Source organism: Sorex fumeus, unplaced genomic scaffold (assembly GCF_029834395.1).
Source record: "Sorex fumeus unplaced genomic scaffold, SorFum_2.1 ptg000024l, whole genome shotgun sequence".
NCBI lineage: Eukaryota > Metazoa > Chordata > Mammalia > Eulipotyphla > Soricidae > Sorex > Sorex fumeus.
The window spans coordinates 8,786,838-8,813,357 of NW_026606081.1; the positions used below are offsets into that span (position 1 = coordinate 8,786,838).

At 42.7% G+C, this 26,520-nt stretch overlaps 1 protein-coding gene across 1 annotated transcript in view; it reads left to right on the forward strand.

The window, feature by feature from the left end:
- Nucleotides 1–14,863: 14,863 nt before the first annotated feature.
- Nucleotides 14,864–26,520, forward strand: part of MTUS1 (microtubule associated scaffold protein 1) — a 131,253-nt gene continuing 119,596 nt past the window's right edge. Inside the window, exons 1-2 of the mRNA XM_056114062.1 lie at nucleotides 14,864–17,062; nucleotides 25,498–25,693. Of these exons, the coding sequence (XP_055970037.1) occupies nucleotides 15,002–17,062; nucleotides 25,498–25,693 (2,257 nt within the window). The 5' untranslated portion in view covers nucleotides 14,864–15,001. The remainder of the gene's footprint in view (nucleotides 17,063–25,497; nucleotides 25,694–26,520) is intronic.

Below are 26,520 nucleotides of genomic sequence, written 5' to 3' on the forward strand. Positions count from 1 at the left end.
GCAGGGCTTGAGCGATCATATGGGGTGTCATGTACAGTGATTCCTGAGATTTTTATTTTCTGTTGCTGTTGCGATATATCTATTAAGAGTAATACATGATTCATGTAAAAGAATGTCAACTTTTCCCTCCAAATTTTATTTAGGCACCATCATTTAAAGTATTGTAGTTGGTAGATTTTCAGGCATAAATGTTCTAACACCACCACACCCACGTCCAGCAGCGTCTCATGGTCCGTGGGTGATTCTCTCTGTTTTGTGTTGAGGCCACTACCGGTGGTGGTGAGGGGAGGGTCATGGAGGGCTATTTTCTGCCGGTGTTGCTGGGAATCACTGAGCAAGGCCAGTGCCTTAACCCCTGTCCTGTCCCATGCATCTTAATAAAAGGATCAAGTAGGACTGACAGCAAACGTTCAGAGTGATCCTTGGATATGGTTGTTTTCTGTGGTTTTCAAGGTCACACCCACTAGTGCTCTGGGGCTACTCCCAGCTCTCAGTCCTCAAGGGTTTACCCCGGCAGTGATCAGGGAGTCAGGCTGTGCTGGGACTGGAACCCAGGCCTCCTGCATGCCGAACTCTCTCTCTGAGCCCAGGTCTTGGGTTTTCTCTGTTGGGAGTTTTCGGGAGGCAGTCTCTACTCTCCGTTGTGAGCCATCACTCCTCTCCTCACACTTCTTGCTTTTGCATCCACATTTAAAACACTGTATATCTTTGTGTCTCTTGCTGTCACTCTGAGGCATTGATTGGCTTCCTATTCTATAAGGTGGGTATCTATTGATACCTCACTACCTTCTAAAAATTACCACATGTAATTTTGTTTTGTTTTGTTTTGGGACCACACCCACTGGTCTTCAAGGGCTTACTCCTGACTGCATTCAAGGATCATTCCTGGTGGGCTTGGGGACCATATGTGGTGCTGAGGATCAAACCCAGGCCACACCAAGTCAAATGCCCTATGCTGAACTACTGCTCTGACTCTCGTGTGCAATTTTCGGTCTAAATCACATTTGCTGTCTCTGGTAACAGGACTGTTTAGCTTTTCTCTCAGTAACCCCGAGTATTGTAATCAGACAATAGTTCTCTCTTATATTTCTACTTGTTTTATTCAACACGTTGTATTGTTCTACCTTTGAACTCATGGCCAAACTCGGTCACCTCCTCCAAGCACGTGAGATTTCTCTCATTTCAGTTGGTCCCATGGTTGAGTCTTTCTGATCTTCAGGCACATTCTGACAGGACCCCTGGCTTCTTCTGCTCCTGGGCTGCCATCAGGATGGGAGGGGGAGGGTCCGGCCTGCGAGGGCTCCTCATTCCTCTGGGATACCCTGTTACTTGATGGCACCCTCACCCTGGTTCACTTCCTTCATTCAGTGCTCTCCCCTCAGTGGATTCTTGAGCAAGTATGAAAGGAAAGTTTGCTGCCTCACCTGCCTGAAAGTTCCTTTTTCCACATTCCTGGATGAGGCAGCCTTTAGATGGATGGGGATTCCAATTGGAAAATACTTTTTTGTGAGAAATAGTGCTAGCAACACTTTGCTGTGTAACTGGCAATTTATTTAATTCTATTTATTTAATTTAAGTCCCTCAAGGTAGACAGGGATAGTAGTACTTTACACCCCTGTACCTGTGTACATGGAGTATGAGAATTCATGAAAAACACTTGGAAGCTTTTTGTTGTTGTTGCATGTCGTAGCCTTAGTAGCCTTAGATTTGGTTATGTTACTATTATTTTTTTTTTGTGGGAGGGTTGGCAGTGCCAGAATCAAACTCTGAGTCTCACACATTTGAGGCATTCATTCTACCACTAACACACATTCCCAGCTCTATAGCACAGCGGTAGAGTGTTTGCCTTGGCGCACAGCCCACCCAGCCAAGCCAGGTTCGACTCCTCCGTCCCTCTCGGAGAACCCAGCAAGCTACCGAGAGTATCTAACCTGCATGGCAAAGCCTGGCAAGCTACCTGTGACGTATTCAATATGCCAAACACAGTAACAACAAGTCTCACGATGGAGACGTTTCTGGGCCCACTTGAGCAAATCAATGAACAACAGGAGGACCATGACCAAGTCATTTTGGAATGTTACAGTGGCAAACAGTGAGAAGACCTTTTTTCTCATAGTCTCTCTCTCTCTCTCTCTATATATATATATATGTATATATATTTTTTATGTTGCACAATTTATTGGCATAAGAATTTTTCTTCGTGAGGATGGACTCATAGTGCAGTGGATAGGACATAGTGCAGTTACCTTGATGTGTCTGGCCCGGTTTAACCCTGGCATCACATGTTTCCTGAGTTTGCCAAGAGTGGGCCCTAAGCACAGAGCCAGAAGTAAGCCCTGAGCACCACCACCATGTTTCCCCCCCCCCAAAAAAAAAACAAAGTCGTTTTTGTTTGAGTGATGAAATATTTTTTAATTAAGTTCTTAACTTCAAAGCAATTCTTTCTAATTCTTTGTATGTGACTTTTATTTAAGTCCCTAAAAATTTTAAGTTATGTCTTTCTTGTTCATTTCTGAAGCACTTGAGTCCTTGCTTATAAAGACCTGGGTTTAAAAAAAAGATAAGTAAAATTTTTAAAAAATTTGTGTTTTTTGGGGGAGTCCATGAATGTAATATATTTTCTTTTAGGATATTGATAATATTAGAAGAAAACCTTTCTTCTTTTGCCTTCCCAACCTCAATGTTCTCTGACAATTAAAAGAAAAAGTGCCCCCTCTTAGGTGGGGTCAAGGCTGGACCATACCGTCCATACTTGGTCTGCTTCCAGCTCTGTGCTCAGGGATCACTCCTGGAGGAGATCGAAGGCAGGTCAGCCACATGCAAGGCAAACATTGTACCCACTGCACTATTGCTCTGGCCACCATTAATAATTTTTTTGGTGGTGTCAAAGATTGAACTTAGAAACTCATACATGGAAAGCATTTGTGCTATTGCTAACCTACACATCCAGCCCCATTTTTAAGTTTATTTATAAAAGTAAGCATACCTTGGCACTGCAATTTTATTCATAGATGTTTTAATTATTATAATACTTTATTGTAAAAGCAGTGATTTTTTTTTTAAAATTTTTTGGTTGAGGTGAGGCCGGCATTCCTGGGTGCTACTTGGCAGCCAACTGGGCCAGGTGGCTCAGTGCTTACAGCTGTCAGTGTGACACTGCTATGCTCATGTGGTATTGGGGCTATCTGGGCCACCTCAGTGGTGCTTTAGGGCCCTCCAGGGACTATGCTAGGTGGTGCTTGGGGAACCATGCACAACCTGAGGTTGAGCGAACTCAGGACCTCACGCAATTCAGACACAAGCTATTTGCCTGGTTCCAGAATGATAAACCTTAAGGATTCACATCGTCCACTGATTTTCCTAGACTTCGTGGAAAATTAGGAGCTTTCTGTTTGGCCATACAACAATTTTGAAGTTCAACAGTAGAGTCTTTGCCTGCCTGGCAAAGACCCTGGACTTGATCCTTTGCATTGCAGAAACAAAGATGAGAATTACCCCTGAGACTGGATGGCGACCTTTCCTAAAGTAGAGGGTCAGAAGAGACCCCCTGTACACACTCAGGTTCCTTCTAGCAGGGAGGATGGGTGGAGACTCACGTTAAGTATTTGCTAGAGTTAGTTCTCAAATCAGAATTTTAGGAACCGGAGCCGAAGGACCCCAGGGAAACTGAAGCAGGAGGAGAGACTCACGGGAGGAATGGGACTTGTGTCCTTTGGGGTAAGTGGGGTGAACACGTTGCCCCAGTTCTTCAGTGACTTAATTAAGGACTGTGATTATTTATATACTGCATGTACTGGCATGTGGCACTCTGTAGCACTGTCCTCCCATTGTTCATCGATTTGCTCGAGCTGGCACCAGTAAGGTCTCGCAACAAATTGTGAGACTTGTTACTGTTTCTGGCATGTGGAATACATCACGGGGAGCTTGCCAGGCTTTGTCGTGAGGGCGAGATACTCTCGGTAGCTTGCTGGGCTCTGCAAGAGAGGTGGAAGAATCGAACCCAGCTCAGCCACATGCAAGGCAAATGCCTTACCCACTGTGCTATCATTCCAGCCTGCGTGGCACTCTATGGACATTTAATTACCCACTAGTTGCCAAATTTCTGATCTTGATGCTGCACTGATAGTGATGGCTATTAACCTATCATTTCAGTTATATTGCCTTTGACATCTAAACCAAATTGCAAATATTCTTGAAATGGCCACCTAGTGTCAATTGTTCTTAAAATGATTCTAAAGTTTCATGAGCTCAGACACTGACACTGTCCTCAGACACTGTCCTCCCGTTGTTCATCGATTTTCTCGAGCGGACCCAGTAACGTCTCCATTGTGAGACTTTGTTGTTACTGTGTTTGGCATATCGAATACGTCACGGGGAGCTTGCCAGGCTCTGCCGTGCGGGCGAGATCCTCTCGGTAGCTTGCCGGGCTCTCCGAGAGGGGCGGAGGAATCGAACTCGGGTCGGCCATGTTGGCTGCGTGCAAGGCAAACGCCCTACCGCTGTGCTATTGCTCCAGCCCATGAGACTTCAAAAAAAAAAAAAAAAAGAAGTCAACTAATGCTAGCATGAAGATCTTTTCATCTATACTGTATCATAACTATATAAATCTCATATTGAGGAGCCCATGTCTGGTGCTCTGTTGTGTTTGTGATTTATTTTATTTTTTTGGCTCTTTTTTTGGGTCACACGCAGCAATGCTCAGGTCACTCCTGGCTCTGCACTCAGGAATTACTCTTGGTGGTTCTGGGGGACCATATGGGATGTCGTGGATCAATCCAGGTCGGCCGCATGCAAAGCAAATGCCCTACCCTGTACTATAGCTCCAGCCCCTATATTTGTGATTTAGAAGGCCCTTGATGCCTGATTTGCTAAGTGGGTGTTTTATGAAGATTTATATTAATTACTTTACCCAGAGTAATTAATGTTAATTAACTGGGTCTGTCCTGTTCTTGCACTAGTAACCTTGCTGAGTCAAGGAAGAAAAATGATATCAGAAGAAATCCATATATTGGCTGAGAGACATGACTCACCGGGCCAAGTGTGAGGTTTGCATATAGGAGATTTGGATTTGACCCCTGACACCACATTGTGCCCCGAATCTCTGGGAGTGACCCTCAAATACTATTCCAGGAGTAGCACCAGGTCACAGCTGGGTATGAGCCAACATATATTTATATAATGACAATATCGTGGAAATGGCAGCATTGAAGCTTTGGGGAGACATTCAAGATCTCATACTATTGCCCAGAGGCCAAAGGTGGCTGCTGCCGCTTCTTATTGCGACTTGGCCTTGCTTATTCACTTGTGTGTTGTCCATGGCTAAGTCTTTGTTCTATCATAGCTATGATGAATAGTTACACCAGAGACTACTTGAAACATAAAGCCTGAAACACTGTTTGGCCCTCTATAGAAATAGACTCTCAATGCCAGGACTAAATAAACTTTATGGAAGTATGAAGACTTCCTGGAAGAGACAAACTTGGAAAAGATTTAAGAAACAGAGCAGAGCAGGGAAATTGTTTTGGATGTGAAAGAAGCATTATTCTAAGCTCTTAATGGTATGATTTTTCCATTCAAACACAATTTATGCAGAAATTAGCTTTCAGTAGCCCGGGGCTCTGTTTCGATGCTATCAGCTTGGGTGTCCAAGCATAATCTGTCAGTTAAAGGACAGGGCATCTGGAGGCTGCTGCTCTTTGTACCCCCAAGTAATGTTTAGTTTGTAATTTTGTTTAGATTCAGTGAGCTCTACTTAGAAGATGGTTTGACAAAACAAAAGATAATTAAAATGATGCCATTCTTAATGATTACTCCCTTCTTCTGAAGTGGTGATATATTATTTAAGAACAGGTACTTTATCATACCACCCACCACCAAAAAAAAAAAAGAAAAGAAAGAAAGAAAAAAACCATCTTTAGAAGTCGTCCAGCTCAGATGTGATACTAATTTAATTAACTTGCTCAACTCTTCCAGGGTAAAGGGCAGCAGCACTCCAAATGTGGTTCCAGGGACCCAGGCTCCTCCATGGTGTGGTCCCCCTCTCTGTAATATATGCTTCAGCCCTTGGCTTCCAGGGGTTCCTGTGTCAGTCCTATTGGGGGAAATGGCATGAAGGGTCATAGTGACTTTTGGGGTTCAGGCCAAGAAAGTAAAGGTAAAGGTAAAGGCCCTCCCGTTGATCATCGATCTGCTTGAGCAGGCCCAGTAATGTCTCCATTGGAGACTTTGTTGTTACTGTGTCTGGCATATCGAATACGTCACGGGGAGCTTGCCAGGCTCTGCCGTGCGGGTGAGATACTCTCGGTAGCTTGCCGGGCTCTCTGAGAGGGGCAGAGGAATCGAACTCGGGTCGGCCATGGTGGCTGCGTGCAAGGCAAACGCCCTACCGCTGTGCTGCCCATGTTATGTCCACTCACTTTCTTTTGCTGGGACACAAGGCTTTTCTGTGCAAGAGAGGTAGATTCACATCGTCCCTTACCAGATCAAACAAGAAACGTGTTTGGTGCCCTGCAATCTGTTCTCTGTCACAGTTACTGTTGTTTTTTTCTTCCCTCAAGTCTCTTTCCCTTTTCAGAACAATCTTTCCGCAGCATGAAGAAGCCTTCACTTCTTTCTCATCATTCTTTCCTTTCCCAGAAACCCGTGGAGAAATGATGTAGGCAGCATTGGGAACCTGTAGAAAAGGCCCTAATCAGTGTGATATGCCGACACTGGCATCATCGTTCTTTCCTGCTATTGTAATACTTGATACAACAGGTTCCCAATCCTTTCACCCTGTGGCAAAGGGTAACATTTCACTGCCTGACTTCTGTGTATGGACTGCTTGGGAGACAGGGGAGCATCCATGTCAACATCCCTACTCAGCATCACTGTTTCAAGAGGAAATGTATGTCAGAATCCCAGAGAGATGGATGCTAGCTCGCCCTTCACAGTCAGATAGCCATTTGGGGCAAGAGAAGATGCTAGTGATCCGCAACCAGCCTCACACCTGCTGAGAAAGTGTTATAATGCTGAACTTCACCCTTGGCCCAAGATGGGTAAGACAACCACAGCAAAGCAAGCACTGCACTATAGCACGGACCTCCTGTTGTTCATCAATTTGCTTAAGTGGGCACCAGTAACGTCTCCATTGTGAAATTTTTATGGCATATCGAATAGGCCACAGGGAACATGCCAGGCTCTGCCTTGTGGGCGGTATAATCTCAGCAGCTTGCCGGGCTCTCCAAGAGGGATGGAGGAATCAAACCTGGGTTGGCTGTGTGCAAGGCAAATGCCCTACCCGCTCTGCTGTCACTCCAGCAAAAGTTCTAGAAAATCACAAGGTAGTGGTAAAGGTATAAATAAATGAGAACGGATTCTGTTCATTGCTGGTAGAAATGGTGCATATACAGTAGAGATAATTTTATGGTTTCTCAGGACACTATACATAGAACTGATCTTATGTTCCAGCTGGTCCTTATTGAGTATCTGCCTCAGAAATTGAGACAGCATCATAGAGGAGAGCAGTATAGCCCCGTTCACAGCAAAGTCATTCATAATAGACAATGTGTAATAGTAACCCAAATATCCCTCTGTAGGTGAACGGATAAAAAGGATGTGACAAATGCATGGCTTTGTTCTGGGTATTTATACCTACTTTTCATTATTAGTCAACCTTTAAAAGGAAGGAATTTTTGAATGCATGCTGTAACATGAAGGAATCTTGATATTTTGCTGGTGAAATTAACTGGTTACAAAAGGACAAACATTGTGTTACTCCTCTTAAATGAGATACTGAGAGTAGTCAAAAATTCAGAGGTGGAAAGTTGAATGAAGGGTGGGAGGAAGGATGTGGAGTTACTGTTTCATGGCTACGGAGATTCAGTTAGGAAATAGGGGGGATTGGATATAATGTATAATTGTACACTTGAAAATAATCTTTCGGGAGATAACTCAAAAGTGCTAGACAGAGAGAAAAAAGCTGTATCTAGGCTGGCCGCGGGTTAACCCCTGTACTATCTCTTTGAACCCCTTACCAGAATCTTTTTTTGTTTGTTTGTTTTTGAGCCACACATGGCCGACCTGAATTCGATTCCTCCGCCCCTCTTGGAGAGCCCAGCAAGCTACCGAGAGTATCTCACCCGCACGGCAAAGCCTGGCAAGCTCCCCATGGTGTATTCGATATGCCAAACACAGTAACTATTGTCACAATGGAGACATTACTGGGCCAGCTCAAGCAAATCAATGAACAACAGGAGGATAGTGACAGTGACAGTGAGCCACAGCTGGCAGTGCTCAGGGATTTCTCTTGGCTCTGTGCCGAGAGATCACTCATGGCAGACTCAGAGGAACATTATTAGTGTTGGGGATTGAACCTGGGTTGACTGGCTGCAGGGCAAGTACCCTATCCACTGTACTATCTCTCCAGCCTAGACCTTACACGAATCTTTTAAATGAGTAATTGACTTCATGGAAACAGAGGTGTAGCATATTTAGTGCTTTTTGAAATTATAATCTCACTCCATAGATCTGAAAAAACAACTTTTAAAAATATTTTTGGACCACATCCTGCAGTGCTCAGGAGCTATTGCCAGCCCTGTGTTTGGGGTTAGGGTGTCATTCTCTCTGGAGTGCTCAGGGACCACGGACTAGTGGAAACTGAACCCAGGGCTCCTGCTTTGATAGCGTGTGTCTGGTTCATTGATCTGTCGCCCTGGCCCCATGACTCCTTAAAGATAAAAAGCAGGGCTGGAACGATAGCACAGCGGGTAGGGTGTTTGCCTTGCATGCATCTGACCCGGGTTCAATTTTCAGCATCCCATATAGTCCCCCGAGCACCACCAGGAGTAATTCCTGAGTGCTTGAGCCAGGAGTAACCCCTGTGCATTGCTGGATATGACCCAAAAAGCCAAAAAAAATAGTGAAAAAAATACTAATTATAGTTTCTATTCAGGTCGATTGCTCTGCCCCTCTCAGAGAGCCTGACAAGCTACTGAGAGTATCTCACCCGCATGGCAAAGCCTGGCAAGCTCCCCGTGACATATTCGATATGTCAAACACAGTAACAAGTCTCACAATGTTACTGGGCCCGCTTGAGCAAGTCGATGAACAACAGGAGGACAGTGACAATGATTCATTTACAAATCAGAGAGCCCTATAAATATCTAGATGCAGAATCTTCTTGAGTTTATGTGCTGCGAATAAACACTGCAACCCTTCTACCCCCAGAATCACGGAGCTGCTTCCATGTTTCATGACCAGAAACTCAGGGCATGCTCTGTGCGGAGATGCAGAAACTTTTAGTTCTGTCTCTCCTCCTCTCCTGCTCAGATCCAGGTTACTGAAACTAGAATCAAGGGGAAAGTTTGCAAAGTAGAAACTGAGTGCTGCTCCAGAAATTTATCGGTCAGCATCATTTCTCATGGGTATTTTATTTCTTCAGAACAGAACCATGACCTCTGATTAACAAACAGTAGGATTAGAAGAACAGTGAACAGGTACTGATTTGTAGACATAGATTGAACATTTGAGCCTTGTTTAAACATTTGTTTCCCCAAAAACGTAGTAAAATTTTTAGTTTTATTTTTTAGTTTTTTTTTAATCGCTTGACTTAAAAGCTTTCCTTGGTGGTTTATACTGTTTTTTTTTTTTAATTTTTATTATGAAACACCATGAGATACAGTTGTAGACTTACAAATTTTTGTTCTTGGGTTTCAGTTATACAATGATCAAGTACCCATCCCTCCACCAGTGCCCATTCTCCACCACCATTAATCCCAGTATCCCTCCTACCCCTCATCCCCACATCCCACCCTGCCTCTGTGGCAGGGCACTCCCTTTTGTTCTCTCTCTCCTTTTGGGTGCTGTGGTTTGCAAAAGAGGAATTGAGTAGCAATCATGTTCAGTCTATAGTCTACTTTCAGCATGCATCTCCCATCCTGGGCGGATCTTCCCAGCACCCTTTATTTGGTGCTCCCTTCTCTATCTGAGCTGCCTTTACCCCTAGAGTGTGTTGCTGGTTTCCTATTTTGTTACTTTATGTTCCCCAGATGAATGCAACCTTTCTATGTCTGTCCCTCTCTTTCTGACTCATTTCACTTAGCATGATACTTTCCATGTAGTAGCATTTGTATGTAAATTTCATGACTTCATCTTTTCTAACAGCTACATAGTACTCCATTGTGTATATTTACCAAAGTTTCTTTTTTTTAATTTTTATTAGTGAAACACCATGAGGTACAGTTGTAGATTTACAAATTTTTGTGCTTGGGTTTCGATTATACAATGATCAAATACCCATCCCTCCACCAGTGCCCATTCTCCACCACCATGGATAATATCCCTCCCACCCCCATCCCCCCCATCCCACCCTGCCTCTGTGGCAGGGCATTCCCTTTTGTTCTCTCTCTCCTTTTGGGTGTTGTGGTCTGCAAAAGAGGCATTGAATGGCAGACATGTTCAGTCCATAGTCTACTTTCAACATGCATTTCCCCTCCTGGGAGGATCCTCCAAACACCCTTTATTTGGTGCTCCCTTCTCTATCTGAACTGTCCTTTCCCCTAGAATACCCGGCTGGCCTCTAAGCTATGGAGTAATCCTCCTGGTGTTGATCTCAGCTATTCTTGGGTATTAATCTCATATTTTGTTACTTTATATCCCCCAGATGAATGTAATCTTTCTATGTCTATCCCTCTCTTTCTGACTCATTTCGCTTAGTATGATACTTTCCATATTGTACCACTTGTATGTAAATTTCATGACTTCATCTTTTCTAAGAGCTACATAGTACTCCATTGTGTAGATGTACCAAAGTTTCTTTAACCAGTCATCTGTTCTTGGGCATTCAGGTTTCTTCCAGTTTCTGGCTATTGTAAAGAGTGCTGCAATGAACAAACAAGTGCAGATGTCACTTCGACTATACATTTTTGCCTCTCTGGGATATATTCCCAGGAGTGGTATTGCTGGGTCAAATGGGAGCTCAATTTCTAATTTTTTGAGAAACATCCATACTGTTTTCCAGAAGGGCTGAACCAGTCGACATTCCCACCAACAGTGAAGGAGTGTCCCTTTCTCGCCACATCCGCGCCAGCATTGGTTGCTTTTGTTCTTTTGGATGTGGGCCAGTCTCTGAGGTGTGAGATGGTATCTCATTGTGGTTTTGATCTGCATCTCCCTGATGATTAATGATGTAGAGCATTTTCTCATGTGCTTTTTTGCCATTCGGATTTCTTCTTTGAGAAAGTTTCTGTTCATTTCATTGCCCCATTTTTTGATGGGGTTGGATGTTTTCTTCTTGTGGAGTTCAACCAGTACTTTGTATATCCTTGATATCAACCCCTTGTCGGATGTGTATTTGGCGAATATCCTTTTCCATTCTGTAGACTGTCTTTGTATTTTGGTCACTGTTTCTTTGGAGGTACAGAAGCTTCTTAGTTTAAGATAGTCCCACTTATCTATCTCTGTTTTCACTTGCTCGGCCAGTGGCGTGACATCTTTAAAGATACCATTAGCTTCAATGTCATGGAGGGTTTTGCCAACTTTGTCTTCAATGTACCTTATGGTTTCTGGTCTGATGTTGAGGTCTTTAATTCATTTTGATCTTACTTTTGTACATGGTGTTAGGCAGAGTTCTGAGCCCATTTTTTTACCAAAGTTTCTTTAACCAGTTATCTGTTCTCGGGCACTCAGGTTTCTTCGAGATTCTAGCTATTGTGAGCAGTGCTGCAATGAACAAACAAGTGCAGATGTCACTTCGACTATACTTTTTTGCATCTCCGGGGTATATTCCCAGGAGTGGTATTGCTGGGTCAAATGGGAGCTCAATTTCTAAATTTTTGAGAATTGTCCATACTGTTTTCCAAAAGGGCTGAACCAGTCAGCATTCCCACCAGCAGTGAAGGAGGGTCCCTTTCTCACCACATCTGCACCAGCACCAATTGCTTTTGTTCTTTTGGATGTGGGCCAGTCTCTGTGGTGTGAAATGATACCTCATTGTTGTTTTGATCTGCTTCTCCCTGATGATTAATGACGTAGAGCATTTTCTCATGTGCCTTTTAGTCATTCGGATTTCTTCTTTGAGAAAGTTTCTGTGCATTTTTTGTCCCCATTTTTTGATGGGGTTGGATGTTTTCTTCTTGTGGAGTTCAACCAGTACTTTTCATATCCTTGATATCAACCCCTTGTTGGATGTATATTCGGCGAATATCCTTTCCCTTTCTGTAGACTGTCTTTGTATTTTGGTCACTATTTCTTTTGAGGTGCAGAAGCTTCTTAGTTTAAGATGTCCCATTTGTCTATCTCTGTTTTCACTTGCTCGGCCAGTGGTGTGACATCTTTGAAGATACCATTAGCTTCAATGTCATGGAGGGTTTTGCCAACTTTGTCTTCAATGTACCTTATGGATTCCAGTCTGATGTTGAGGTCTTTAATCCATTTTGATCTTACTTTTGTACATGGTGTTAGGCAGAGATTTGAGCCCACTTTTTTGCATGTAGCTGTCCAGTTTTGCCAGCACAATTTGTTAAAGAGGCTTTCCTTGCTTCACTTCACTTTTCTTGCCCCCTTATCAAAGATTAGATGATCACATGCTTGGGGGGAGATGTAATATACTGGTTTTTTAAATTATTTTTTTAATATTACAAGGTGGTTCAATATAAGGGCTGAAGCAATAGCACAGCAGGTAGGGTGTTTGCCTTGCACACGGCCAGCCTGGCCGACCTGGGTTCAATTCTTCTACCCCTCTTGGAGATCCCCGCAAGCTCCCGAGAGTATCTAGCCCACATGGCAGAGCCTAGCAAGCTATCCATGACGTATTTGATGTGCCAAACACAGTAACAAGTCTCACAATGTTACTGGGCCTGCTCAAACAAATCGATGAACAGTGGGAGGACAGTGCTAAGGTGGCTCACAATATTTGATTACAGTTAATATTCAAAGACAAATCCCACTACCATTACACCTTCCCACCACCAAATTTGGGATATTTCCATCCCAAGCCCCAATCTCTGTCCCAAAGCACAATCGAAATAATATATTTTGTACTGTCTATTATGGAAAACAGTCTTATGATATGTCAGACATCCACTCTTACAGCCAGGAATACATTCCCTTGTACATAAGGGTTGGCCCAAGTATGTGGGGAACAACCTTGAGCATGGTGGCAGTTGGGTTCTGGAAATTTTCGGCTGCCGGGGCTGGGTCCCTTGGGGCAGGGAGGGATCTCACTCACACCCCTCTGGGTGCCCCAAATGAAACAGCCTGGTGCGGAGTCCACTGGCATGGCTATATCCTATTACTGTTTTTAAAAGTGTATAATTCAGTGGATGTTTTGGTTTTGATTAGTTTGCTTTTGGTTTGGGGACCACAACCATCAGTGCTCAGAATTTACACCTGTCTCGGTGCTCAGGGATCATTTTTGCCAGGGATCAGTGGACCATCGTGGTGCCAGGGAACCAAACCCTGGTTGACCATGTACAAGACAAGTGCCTTGACCTCTGTACTATCTTTCTGATCCCTACAATTTCAAGCTTTTAGTCTATTTAGAGCACTGTGCAATTATCATCATAAGCCTTACAACATTCTCATTATACTTTAAAAAAATCTCTTCCTTGCAAGTGGTCAATTCTCAGTCCATTCCCTTTCCCCCTTTACTCCCTAGGGAACAACTCACCTATGTCCTGTCTTTACAAATTTGCACGCAGATGAAATGTTCTTGACATTTTATGGAAATGGAATCTTATACAAAAACTGTGTGTGTTTAAGTTAGCATAACCACAAATATTTTTTGGTTTGATTTACTTTACTGTTTGGCCACTTGTTTGGCACCTGAAAGCTATTCCCAGCAGTGCTTGGGAGACATGCTGAGCAGGGGCTGACACTCGGGCCTGCAGTGTGCAAAAGATTTGCTTCAGCCACTTGCACTACTCCCTGGCCCATGTAATGTTTCTTTTTAATCCACCTCCTTCTCTTCCCTCTGTAGAGGTTGTGTCGACAGACCTGGCACACAGGCTTAGTTGTGGTGCTCACATATCGGGTTGCTGTACTCAGTGGGAGTTTGTTTTGTGGCCACAGGTGAGCTCAGGGCTCGCTCCTGGGAAGGTTCTGGTATCATGTACAGTGCCAGGATTGAACCTGGGTTGACTGCATGCAGAGCAAGCACCTTGCCCGCTGTGCTATCTCTCCAGCTATAATTGGTATATGTTTAAAACAATGATTGGAATAGGGGAAAATAAGTGCACTAATTCTTCTTTCCAATTTGTTGTGCTTGTCATGTCTGTCCGATAATCATTTTTTCACGAAACATTAGGGCATCTCCTCCATAAATTAGAAAAAAAAATCAACAAACTCTAATTATATTAATGGTGAGAGGCTGAAGTTGAGACTGCCCTAAGAAAAGTTGGACTAGTGGCCATTCTGTCAACCACAAGAAGAAAGAGTCATCAGATTTAACTTTCTTCTCTCTCAAAAGAAAAAAATCTGTGTGAGAAGGAGGGCTGTGCCATGGTTGCAGAGTCTGTCACGGGCCTTTTAGCGGTATCTTCGCTTCCATCTCACCCCACCATAACCCATAAAGAAATTCAAATTTTGGGAATTTGGGGAATCCAAAATCATACCAAGGAATTGATCCTGAGTAGCCCATCAGAATAAAAGGTGACTTCACCAGCTGAACGAAGTTGGGATGATACGGTTTTCAGCACAAATAACAAGGGTTTTACATCAACAGCAGTACTAAAACCTACAAATATATGTTCATACATAGCTAATTTACTCATCTAATCTACAGTTGTAGATTATAAATGTGAAAACTAAGTGATTTTAAATTCTTAGATGATGTTTCAATCTTTCTAGTGTTACTTGAGTTAAACATTTTCTTTTTCTTTTTCAGGGAACAAGCTTTTTGAACTTCAAACCATCTTAGACTAAGATGTTTTCTCCTGTGATGAAAAACTTGGAGATGGATATTTTTTCCTTCCCTCTGATTTGAAATCATCAAAAAATAAACTAAAATAGCAAAAATTTAAAGATGTTCAGGATGAGTGATGATCATTCAGATGACAAGACAAAAGATGAATTGAAATCCTTATTTATCAGTGATAAAAGTGGAAACACTTATGCATGCCATCAAAAATCACTTACACAAAACTCTTCAACCAATTATGTGAATTGGAATTCTGCCAACCCAGATGATATGGTGATTGACAATGAAACCAGCTCTGCCATGGACTTCGGTCAAAATATTTCTTCAAACTCTCAGTGGATTGAAGCACTTGATCATGAAAACTCTTCAAGTGATATCATTAGTAAGGAGGTATTAGATATGTGTAAGGATCCTACATGTCAGTCTTCGGCACATGTTATGAATACAGAGGGACCTGAGTACATAAATAACTTTAAATCTTTGGAATCATTTCAGGACCAGAACACTGAGTCACCTCTGCCTTTGATGTGGGGCTCTAATGATCATGTAAACTGTACAGAATACCCTCCGGTCTTGCAGCTAAACCAGACATTTGACCTGAAAGCTAATAAAGTTACCTGTACCTTCATAACATATCCTTCCGCTCAAGAGAATCATACCGCTGGAAGTCTGCAACCAACCTGCACGGGAAGTGGGAATGCATCTTTCTCTTGTTCACCTTGTCTGTTGTCCTCTTCTGATAAGACACATGTGAGAGAAATGAGTTGCATAAGAGACGGGTTTGAAAACTCTCAAGTCACAGCACCAGCAGTGCAAGAGACCACTTATATGGTATCTGGTGATGTGGTGATGCAAACTGATATTTCTGTTCCAGATACTGAAAATCAGTGTCAGAATTCTTCAGGAAAAGTTGCCTGTGAATACACAGATAGATCACAGCGTAGACAAGTTAGCGAAAAAGAGGTAAAATCGCCAACACCAGTTTCTCATAGCATGGATGATCCCAATGGATCTGCATTAAAAGAATCCTTTTGTTTACCAGAAGATAAACCAAATAATGAGATGCATTCACAGAGCTCATATGGGCGAAGAGAATTTGGCCCAAATCTAAGAGAAACAGCATCCACTTGTCTTATAGATGTTGAATGCTTTTTACCTGCACCAGCTTTTAATTCATTTAAAACCCAATTCTTGAACCCTGAGCATACAATCTCTATGGCCGAAGAAACACAAAATGCCTCAGTTAAAGAGGAATTGGGAATCCAAAATCATACCAAGGAATTGTTTCAGAGTAGCCCATCAGAACAAAAGGTGACTTTATCAGTTGAACAAAGTTGGGATGGTGTGGTTGTCGGCACAAATGACAAGGTTTTCACATCAACACCAGTCACAAAACCTACAAATAATACCTTCATGTCACCTGTTAAAGCAACAGAGAAATGTAGTAAAGTGGAGAGAAGTAACCAGGAGCTTAAAAATTTACCAAACTTGAATGGGACTTCTATGAACATATCTAAACCTACTCTAGGAAAGTCAACAACCAAAAGTAATACTTCTGTAGGCAGCAAAGTTAGGAAAACAGAAATTGTAAGTTACCCAATACCAAATTTTAAGAATATCAAAGCAAAAGTTATATCTAGATCAGTATTGCCATCCGAAGACCCTGCTTTATCAAAGGTTTCATCTAGACCTCCTTTAAACAGTGCCTCATCATCTGTATCTTCAAGTCAGTTGACAGCTTTGAATAAAACACCAAGATCTAGCTTGAATGCAAACACAAAAGTAGAAATCCTAATTAACAAGACACATAAGCAGCAATTTAATAAACTCATTACTAGCCAGGCTGTGCATGTTACAACTCATTCTAAAAATGCTTCACACAAGCTTCCAAGAACAACATCTGCCATGAAATCAAATCAGGAAGATGTTGACAAAGCAAGTTCTTCTTACTCAGCCACTGGGTCCGTGGCTCCGTTTTTTCAGATCAAAAGCCTAGTCCCAGTTAAAATGGAAAGCTCCAAGTGTCTTGAGTTGGCATATGATTCCAATATCGACAGGATTAGCCCTGAAAAGGAGGGTGAAAAAGAAAATGGAACATCTATGGAAAAACAAGAGTTGGAAAAGGAAATTTTGAACAAAACCTTTCAATATGGTTCTCTGTTCTTGGTAAGTTACATTTTTATCTGCTTCACTGAGTGATGAAACAAATGTATTAAAATTAACAATGTTTTTTATGTTAATAGACAATAATATTGCAGAACTAGATATGCAGTTTGCTTTCAGTTGGTAATAGTAATTTTTTTGTGTTGTCAGTAATCTTGAGTGTCTTAGTTACTTTGATAAGGAAATATGAATATTTAAAAAACCCCTCAAGTTCAATACTTTGTATTTGAATACCAATGTCCCTTTGAATGATATTCTAAATGAACAAGCTAAAAAAATCTAACATTTTAGATTATTTGAAATCAAATGTCTGTTTATATTTTGGCAGAAAAAATGTTTACAAACTTTACAATGTGTTGGACCACACCGAAGAATTGGCCAGGGAGTTCTGATAAACATATGAACATAAAAATAGCTCTGTCAACAGGAGTGCTCTGGGTTCTGCCTCTGATCAGTTTATGTGGCTTTAGACAAGAAATCTTTCAAGATCCAAAAGTGAAAGTTTTGAACAGATAAGGCAGCTTGAAGCCCTGACATATGGATTCCTGGCACATACAAATAAAATCTGGTTTATATATATATATGGTGGAAAAAAGGCATGATTTTCTATCGCACCTGTCAGATACTTGGGCATAGGGCAAGACTAGATACTTTTGGAGAGTAATGAATTCATATGCAGTTCAAAGATTATTTTTAGTCCCTAACATGAAAAACTAAGTTTTCTGAGTTTTAAAGGCATTCAGCACCTACTGCTAGGCTGTGCATGCTTGTCCTCAGCTATTTCTGTAAGTCCTCAGCAGGACTTACTGTGTATTAGCATTCATTTCACATGGGCTCCTGTCTTTGGCCAGAAGAGATGGTAGGCTGGGTGTGTATCAGAAGGAAAGGGATGTTTAGTGTTTTTTAGGATGCACAGGGAGTTGTTAGATCCTTTATCCTAGGGGGTAAGTTTAGACTTGAGCGAGATCAGCTCTGACATTTTTCTGGGGAAGGGGGAGCACTTTTGGTAGTGCTCAGGGCTGCTCCCCAAGCATTGCAGTACTTGGGAATGTGAAGTGATACGGATAGACCTTCGGTCTCCAACGTGCAAAGTATTCACTGCAACTCTTGGAGTTAACATCCCAACCTTCAGTTTAGACTTTTTATTTTTTACCTCAGGTGGTAGGATTGGGGAACTCTCCAGAGGTGCTCCAAAGGTGCCAGGGTCATTCTGTCTGGGCTGGTGATTCAGTCCTTTGGTCCCAGAATGCAGTGCTGCTCAGGCCCTGCAGGGCGGGGGACTCCCAGGTTCACACCAGCATGTCAGGGCTCAAACCAGGATCAACTCCTATAGTAACTGTCAACCAGCCCTCTGGTTTTGACTTTTATGATATATTTTCTCTGATAGGAAAAATGATAAACTACAACAATGATGTCTAAACTAATAAGATTACCCATTATTTCATATTATATTCTAAATTCTTTTTGTTGATAACTTTAGGGAAGCTGATTTTAAATTGTTTGGGATTAATATGTTTTTTTAAGCATCTGGTAATTATAATTAACATTCTTTTTGATGTTTATTGATGAACATAAAAAACATTTAGAGGCTGAAGAATGTGTAGAGTTAGGGCATATAGTTAGGGCGTATGCCTTTCATATGGCCCTCAATCCAGAACAAAAAAGATATTATCTTCATCTTCGATTTATGGGAAATTTCATTTGTTATATATTGATCACCAACACACCCTCCCCTCCAAACTCAACTAGCATAAATATGTTGATCTTGAATCGGTAATAAAAATGTGAAACTTGAAGCTTATAAAAAATATCTGATGTGTGCATGGACTACTAAACCTTAGCTTGGTTTAAATTTCTTGTGTGCAGAATGAAAGTCAGTGTTTCGGACTCAGGATAAGATTATTCAAGTGATAGAAGGTTGAAATGGAGAAGGTTGAAATCTTGGAGAAGCAGTTTTCATTTTAGGGATTCCTCAGTTAGGGTATCTATTTTTGGCCTAACCTTTGTACTTACTAACTAGTATAAACAGCTCATTCTTTCTCCAGTGAGGAAGTCTTTAGCGCCATTCCCTCTGGTAATAACAAATTCACTTTTTACAGATTTCCATGTATGGTGGAGAGAAGCTGCGTTGGCCATCACAAGCCATAGCAGGCAGGCTTGGTGCTTATGGTGGCAAGAAAATCACAGACATTTATTTCCTGTTTCACTCAAATTCCCATGTTGGTTACTTCAGTAGTGCTCAAAGATAGTATATAAATCTGCCCCTGGTGCCTGATGGCAACTGTCTTGTTAAAATCTGCATTTTCTGTGTGTCCTGCTGGTTTGGGGCTAAATTAAGCTGTGAGTTTATTAAATCTTTAAGTTGCCTACAGCCTCATGGCTCTTTGGTTAGGCTTTGAGATTTCACAATTTTTTTTTTTTGTTTTGTCTTTTTGTTGTTGTTTTAAAATTTATTTGGGGACTATACAGAGGTAGGGCATTTGCCTTGCCCGCAGCCAGCCCGGCCGAGCCAGGTTCGATTCCTCCACCCCTCTCGGAGAGCCCGGCAAGCTACCGAGAGTATCTCGCCCGCGCGGCAAAGCCTGGCAAGCTACCCATGATGTATTCAATATGCCAAACACAGTAACAAGAAGTCTCAAAATGGAGACGTTACTGGGCCCGCTCGAGCAAATCGATGAACAACAGGAGGACAGTGTTTGTTTGTATATCTGGTGATGCTCAGGGGATGCTCCTGGCCATTCTCAGGACATCACATGGTGCCACAGATTGAACCCTACATGAAAGGTATGCACTCAGCTATCTGCCTGGCCCAAGAGGGAGGATTAATACTCAATACAGCTGGCAGTGCTTAGGGCTTTCTTCTGGCTCTATGCTCAGGGATCGCTCTTGACTGTACTCAGAGACCATATGCAGTGCTAGGGATTGGACCTAAGTCAATTGTGTTCAAGGCAATGTGCTATACTAACTTTTCCATCCCTAATGTTCATTTCAATATTCTTTCTCCTTCCTTCCTTCCTTCCTTCCTTCCTTCCTTCCTTCCCTTCCTTCCTTCCTTCCTTCCTTCCTTCCTTCCTTCTTTCTTTCCTTCCTTCCTTCTTTCCTTCCTTCCTTCCTTCCTTCCTTCCTTCCTTCCTTCCTTCCTTTCTTCTTTCTTTCTTTCTTTCATTCTGTTTCTTTTTTTTTTAATAGTGAGACATCATGAGGTACAGTTGCAGACTTACACATTTTTGTGCTTGAGTTTCAATTATACAGTGATCAAATACCCATCCTTCCACCAGTGCCCATTTCCCACCACCACAGATCCCAGTATCCCGCCCACCCCCCATCCCCCCTATCCCCCCCCCCCCCCCGCCTCTGTGGCAGGGCATTCCCTTTTGTTCTCTCTTATTGGGTGTTGTGGTTTGCAAAAGAGGCAATGGGTGACAATCATGTTTAGTCTATAGTCTACTTTCTGCATGCTTCTCCCATCCTGGGAGGATCCTCCCAACACCCTTTATTTGGTGCTCCCTTCTCTATCTGAGCTCCCTTTCCCCCTAGTATGTGTGGTTGGCCTCCAAGCAATGGAATAAAATTCCTGGTACTAATCTCAACCATTCTTGGGCGTTAGTCTCCTATTTTGTTACTTTATGTTCCCCATGTGAATTTTTTTGATGGAGGGTAGAATTTGGATCACACTCAACTCTTCTCAGAGCTTGCTCCTGGATCCTTGCTCAGGAATCACTTGTGAAGGGCCTCAAGACGTGCCAGTGATCAAACCAGTTCTCTTGCCCAAAAAAACCACATGCAAGACAAGTTCCTTACTTTCTGTACTATTTTTCTGACCCCTTGAAATAAGATTTTATTTTTATTTAATAGAGGTGGAACATAGTTATCTGTTATTTTGTATTATGAGATAGTAATAGTGAGTTAGAACAAGGCAATGTTGTCTTATCTTAAAGCATAGGAATTGATACTTATTGTCTACCATGAATAAGCACTGCTCAAGTATCTGGTATAATTATGTCATTTGATTGTCTTAGTAATATTCAGATACATCATCAGAGGTATTTAGCCTTTTTACAGCTGTGGACTGGTGCAAGTAGAAATATTTTTTCAAACCAAAATGAAAACCATTATTATAAGATTTATATGCTAATAAGACTGATTTGTCTCTATATGTTTTATTTTATTATTTTTATTTGTTTTTTGGACTATACCCAGCAGTGCTGACTCCCATCTCTGTGCCCAGAGCTCACTCCTGCTGGTGCTCAGGGACCCATGCATGATGCTGAGACCAAACTAGATTCAGCCAAGTGCAAGGCAAGCACCTCAACCTTTGTACAATCTCTTCAGCCCTATTTTTGGGCTGGAGGGGTTACAATTTTCTTGTTTTAAATGAATCACTATGAGATACACAGATAAAGAGCTTTTCATGGTCAGGTTTCAGTCATATCATGTTCTAACACCCTTTCTCCACCAGTGTACATCTCCCACCACCAATGTTCCCAGTTCCCCTCCATCACACTTTCCGCAACTCTATAGCCCGTCTCTATGGCAGGAACTCTCTCTGTGTCTCTGTCTCTGTCTCTCTCTCTCTCTCTCTCTCTCTCTCTCTCTCTCTCTCTCTCTCTCTCTCTCTCTCTCCCCCCCCCCCCTCTCCTTTTGGGCATTATGGATTCCAATACAGATACTAAGGTTATCATGTTTTCAGCATGCAGTTCTTATCCAGAGTGATGATTTCCAACTATCATTGTCATAGTGATCCCTTCTTTATCCCACTGCCTTCTCCTCCAGCTCTTGAGGCAGGCTTCTGATCACGGACCAATCCTGCTGGCCCCTATTTCTACTGTCCTTGGGTATTAGTCTCATGTTCTTTTTATATCCCATAAATGAGTGCAATTATTTGTTTGTCCTTTACCTTCTGACTTATTTCACTCAGCATGATCTCCTCCATGTGCATCCATTTAATAAGTGAATTTCATAACTTCATTTTTTCTAACAGTTGCATAATATTCCATTGTGTAGATGTAGCATGGTTTTTTTTTTTAACCAGTCATTTGTTCTCAGTCATTGGGTTGTTTCCAGGTTCTGACCAGCCCAATTTTTAATGTTTTCAAATCTCCCTCTTCCTGCCCTCCTCCTGTCCATTGACAATGATGCCTTTGTTGCAGTGACCGGAAGCCATACATGTGCCTGTCCGGTGCTGGCACACTGCTTAGTGGTGCACACTGTGGCTGCCTACCAGGTCATGGCTTGCACATTTGCACTCCTTTTGGTTGCAGTGTTCACCCACCTGTGCACCAGGGTAAACACTGCTAGTTGAAGCACACAAACTCTGGTTGTGGTGACTGCAGGAGTTGTTGGTATGTTCTCACACTTGTGAGAAACTGAATTTCCTGGCAGCTGCACTCCAACTTTTTTTTTTTAGTTGAAAAACTCACTGGGCTCACATCCTTTTCCTGGTGCTTCCTGCCAGAATCGAACAGTAGAGTTGTTGGGTTTGTACTTGGCATTTTCCGGACACTAGAGACGTTGAATTGTGGCTCTATATCTGTAAGGCAGGTGCTCTAAGTCCTTGGGCTATTCTGCTGGGCCCTTCCTTATCAATATTTATATGAGTGCTGCCACACAATCAGGGCACTCCATGTGTTCAGTGACAATGCCCCCAGTCACCCACCCATTAGCCCTGGGACTGAAAGGAAATTTCTGCAGACCAGAGTCCAGTGCTTTATGTATATTTTATTTGCTCTTCTCAGTAACAGCAGGTTATTGTTAGCCACATGTGAAAGTTCCAAAGAGATGATTTAGAGTGAACACATCCAGTAAGTAATAAAATATAGATGCAAACTTGGATTCCTGACTTGATCAATGGCCCTTTTTGCTTGGTGCACTGCAGGCTTTAAAAATTGGCGTGCTCTTTGCTCTGAAAGGCAGGGTGAGTCTGATTTGTTATATTCTCTTTTGGAAATTCATGAAAAGCCTTATTTCCATTTCCCAAGAAGGTTTTGTCTGGGGCATTGCCTCTGCCAGTCCATGTTGGAGGTTGGAGAACTTTGCTAGTATGACACGACCTGCTTTCCTGGGCCCATATTATGGTGTTCATCAATGTTCTTTTGGCATGTTGCATGGTTAGTGATTACTCTTACACATGAATATGACTGCTCTCAGCATGACTTTCACATACCTTTACTAGAAACAGGCCACTTTTGACAGAGGGGTCCTTGGTGAATATGCCCTTTGGAGGTTAAGAGTGTGATTATTGGAGTGAACAGTTGATTTCACATTACAGCTCTTGTTCACTGGCAAAAGTAACCTCGGGCAAGTTTCTTATGTATAAGAAGCGTAATTTCCCCTTTGTGATAGGAGTTACAAATGATAGCTTCTAGGGCTCCACTATGTGCTTTGGGGACACTTAGAGGGTGCCGACTGTGTGCTATATCTGATGTCACCTGCTGGGATGATAGAGAGAAGAAAGACACAGCCCTTGGCTAAGCCTTGTGCCTAGTGCAGGGGGTCAGATCAGAAGGTAAACTGTGATGTCTCCTGAGGACATCATTCCCTAGCTGTCACCTGCTGTGTGGCAGGGGACAGAATGGAGTCGAGGTGTTCATGAAATGGATTCCTCTTGAACGGAACTTAAGTGTTGAGAAGGCAGGTGTGGGAAAGGAATTTTGGGTGGCAGGAATGACATATGCAAAAATGAAAATAGAGTGTCTCAGCTGTGGAGGCCTCAGCTGTGGAGGGTGATGGGAGCTGGGGTTGCAGCATCGTGGCTTACTCGTGTCCACACCATTCACCCCAGGAAGGAATAAGCTCACGGGGTGGCAGCAAGTGCCACTTCCACACTGTGCTGTGTTTACAAGTGCCAACTGGGGCCAAAGTGATAGGACAGCAGGTGAGCTTTCACCTTGCACGTGGCTGATCCTGGTTTGATCCTTGGCACCCGGTATGGTCCCCCGAGCCCTCCAGGAGTGATCCCTGAGTGCAGTGCTAGGAGTAACCCTGAGCACCACTGGGTGTGGCCCCAAAACCAAACCAGAAAGATGAGCCAACTATTTGGAAAACAGAGGGAGCACAGCTGGCCCAGTTTTGAACCCTACGGATTCCTTTCACAGGAAATTGGAAGAGGAATTTGAAACTGGTGAAACCAGAAAGGATATGGTTTCAGAAATTCTAGAAAGAGATGCTAGCTCTGCAGTGAGGTAGGAGAAAAAGGAGATAATGCCATCAAAGGAGTTGAGGAAGGAAGAAAGAAGGCATCTAGAAATCACTTTCATTTTTTAATGACAAGTGCCTCTGATTACCTTGTGGCAAAAATAGGATGAGAGAAGTTTTTAGATTATTTTTTTTAATTTAGAAATTGCTTATATCTTCTATAAAAATATCAACCCATTGGGTTATTATGAGAAGACACATGCATTTGGAACGGAAGGTGGGATTTTTTTTATAGTGTGAGTGATTTGTTGATCGATAAAATAACAATATGCATATTTTTATATTGTTAGAGGTGCTGGAGGACTCCTAAATGGACAGGCGTAGAAGGACACCAAATAGATGGGAAGTTCACTGAGTACTGACTTGAACATCTGAATTTTAGATGCCACAGTGCATGGCTGATGGCCGAAGAGGGGATAAGATGATCTTGGTATAGACAGATAGTGAGGAAAGAGAACAGGACTAAGTTAAGAACCCTTGCAGAATTAGCATTTTAACAGAAAGCAACAGTAGAATACAGAGAAGAAATAAGTATACAGGTAGAAGAAGAACCAGAAAAAAAACTTTTTTTTGAGAAACCAGGGGGAAATGAAGCCCCCAGAGTTGGTGGCCATGTCGGGAACACCCTGGAGCTGGAGGTGGAATTGAACTAGTGACACTGGTCATCTGGGGACAGCATCACTTTAGGAACTGAAAAATGAGCAATTAAGAGTTTTGTTTCTCCCTAGTTAAAATGAGAATCAAAATTTCCCTCTGGCGTATACCAGAGGGAAATTAGAAATTAAAAATGTGTTCTCTTACTTAGCCAAAGCTACAAGAAAGTGGTCTTGGGAAGGCAGGCTTGAGAGCAGCGTTTCCCAGCTGGGGAGGGGGCACAGGGGGAACTCGAAGTAGGGACCGGGGCACGAGGTTAAGGGGCCAACTGGTGAGGACTAGAGGGGCAAGGAAAGGAATCAAGGTCAGAAAGAGGCTATGGTTGTTAGGGTGAAGCAAACACTGTTCCTCACTCATCTAGTCCAGTGTTTGGTCAAAATGGGCCCCGAAGGCTACTGGAACATCGGGAGGGCAGTTCAAAGCCTTGGATGCAATTAGGGTGTTAATTTATGCTTCGCTTAAAGAGAGGAAGGTGTTTTGGGGGGTCGCCCTAAGTTTTCTTTGTTGTTCCTTGTTTGTTTTTACTGAAAGAAGATGGTAGGTTAATTAAGTTTGGGAACTTCTGCTCTCTAATTTTTCCCTCCCAACAGGGCTCTGCTCCAAAACCTGCCTCCGGCTCAGGGAGGAGTATATCCAAGCCAGACTCATCCAGTCTGAGGAAAACACCTGTTCCAAAAGCCAAAGCAGGGCCCTCCGTTTCCTGTTTGAGGCGGAACAGCGGCAGTCGTAACCTGAGTTCTGATGGAAGCCTGTCTTCGCAGAGGATCCGGCGCGTGTCGTCTTCTGGTAAGAATAAATGGCCTCAACTGGACACTCCAGCAGTGTAAGAATTACTCAAGTGAGAACCGAAGCATGTCTGAGTGCAGAAGAACAGTTTTGGTTATGGAACTAACATAGACTAAATTGGTTCGCCTTTCTTTGACCAGCACCTTGTATGCTGGAGGAGGAGAGAAAAAGATGTCAAAGACACAGCTTTTTATTTTTTCTCTTTTTGCTTTCTGGGTGACAACTTGCAATGCACAGGCATTACTCCTGGCTCTGCACTCAGGAATTACCCCTGGCGGTGTTCAGGGTACCATATGGGATGCTGGGAATTGAACTTGGGTCGACTGCGTGTAAGGCAAATGCTCTACCCACTGTGCTATCGCTTTAGCCCACACACAGCCTTTATTTTTGAGCAGAGGAAAGACTAGTTGAGGAGAGGGAGAGGGAGAGGTTACTTCCAAGTTTTTCAGAAGGTTACACAAATATCTAATTTCTGTCTGTTATTATAAATTATTTCATTAAATTTTATTTAAACATGTGATGAAGTGGGCTGGAGTGATAGCACAGTGGTAGGGCGTTTGCCTTTCATGCAGCCAACATGGCTGACCCAAGTTCGATTCCTCCACCCCTCTCGGAGAGCCCAGCAAGCTACCGAGAGTATCTCGCCCACACGGCAGAGCCTGGCAAGCTCCCCGTGACGTACTCGATATGCCAAACACAGTAACAAGTCTCACGATGGCGATGTTACTGGGCCCACTTGAGCAAATCGATGAATAACAGGAGGACTGTGATATATGTGATGAAGTGCCAGTATTAGGTTTATATACTGGATTTAGAATGTGCCCTCT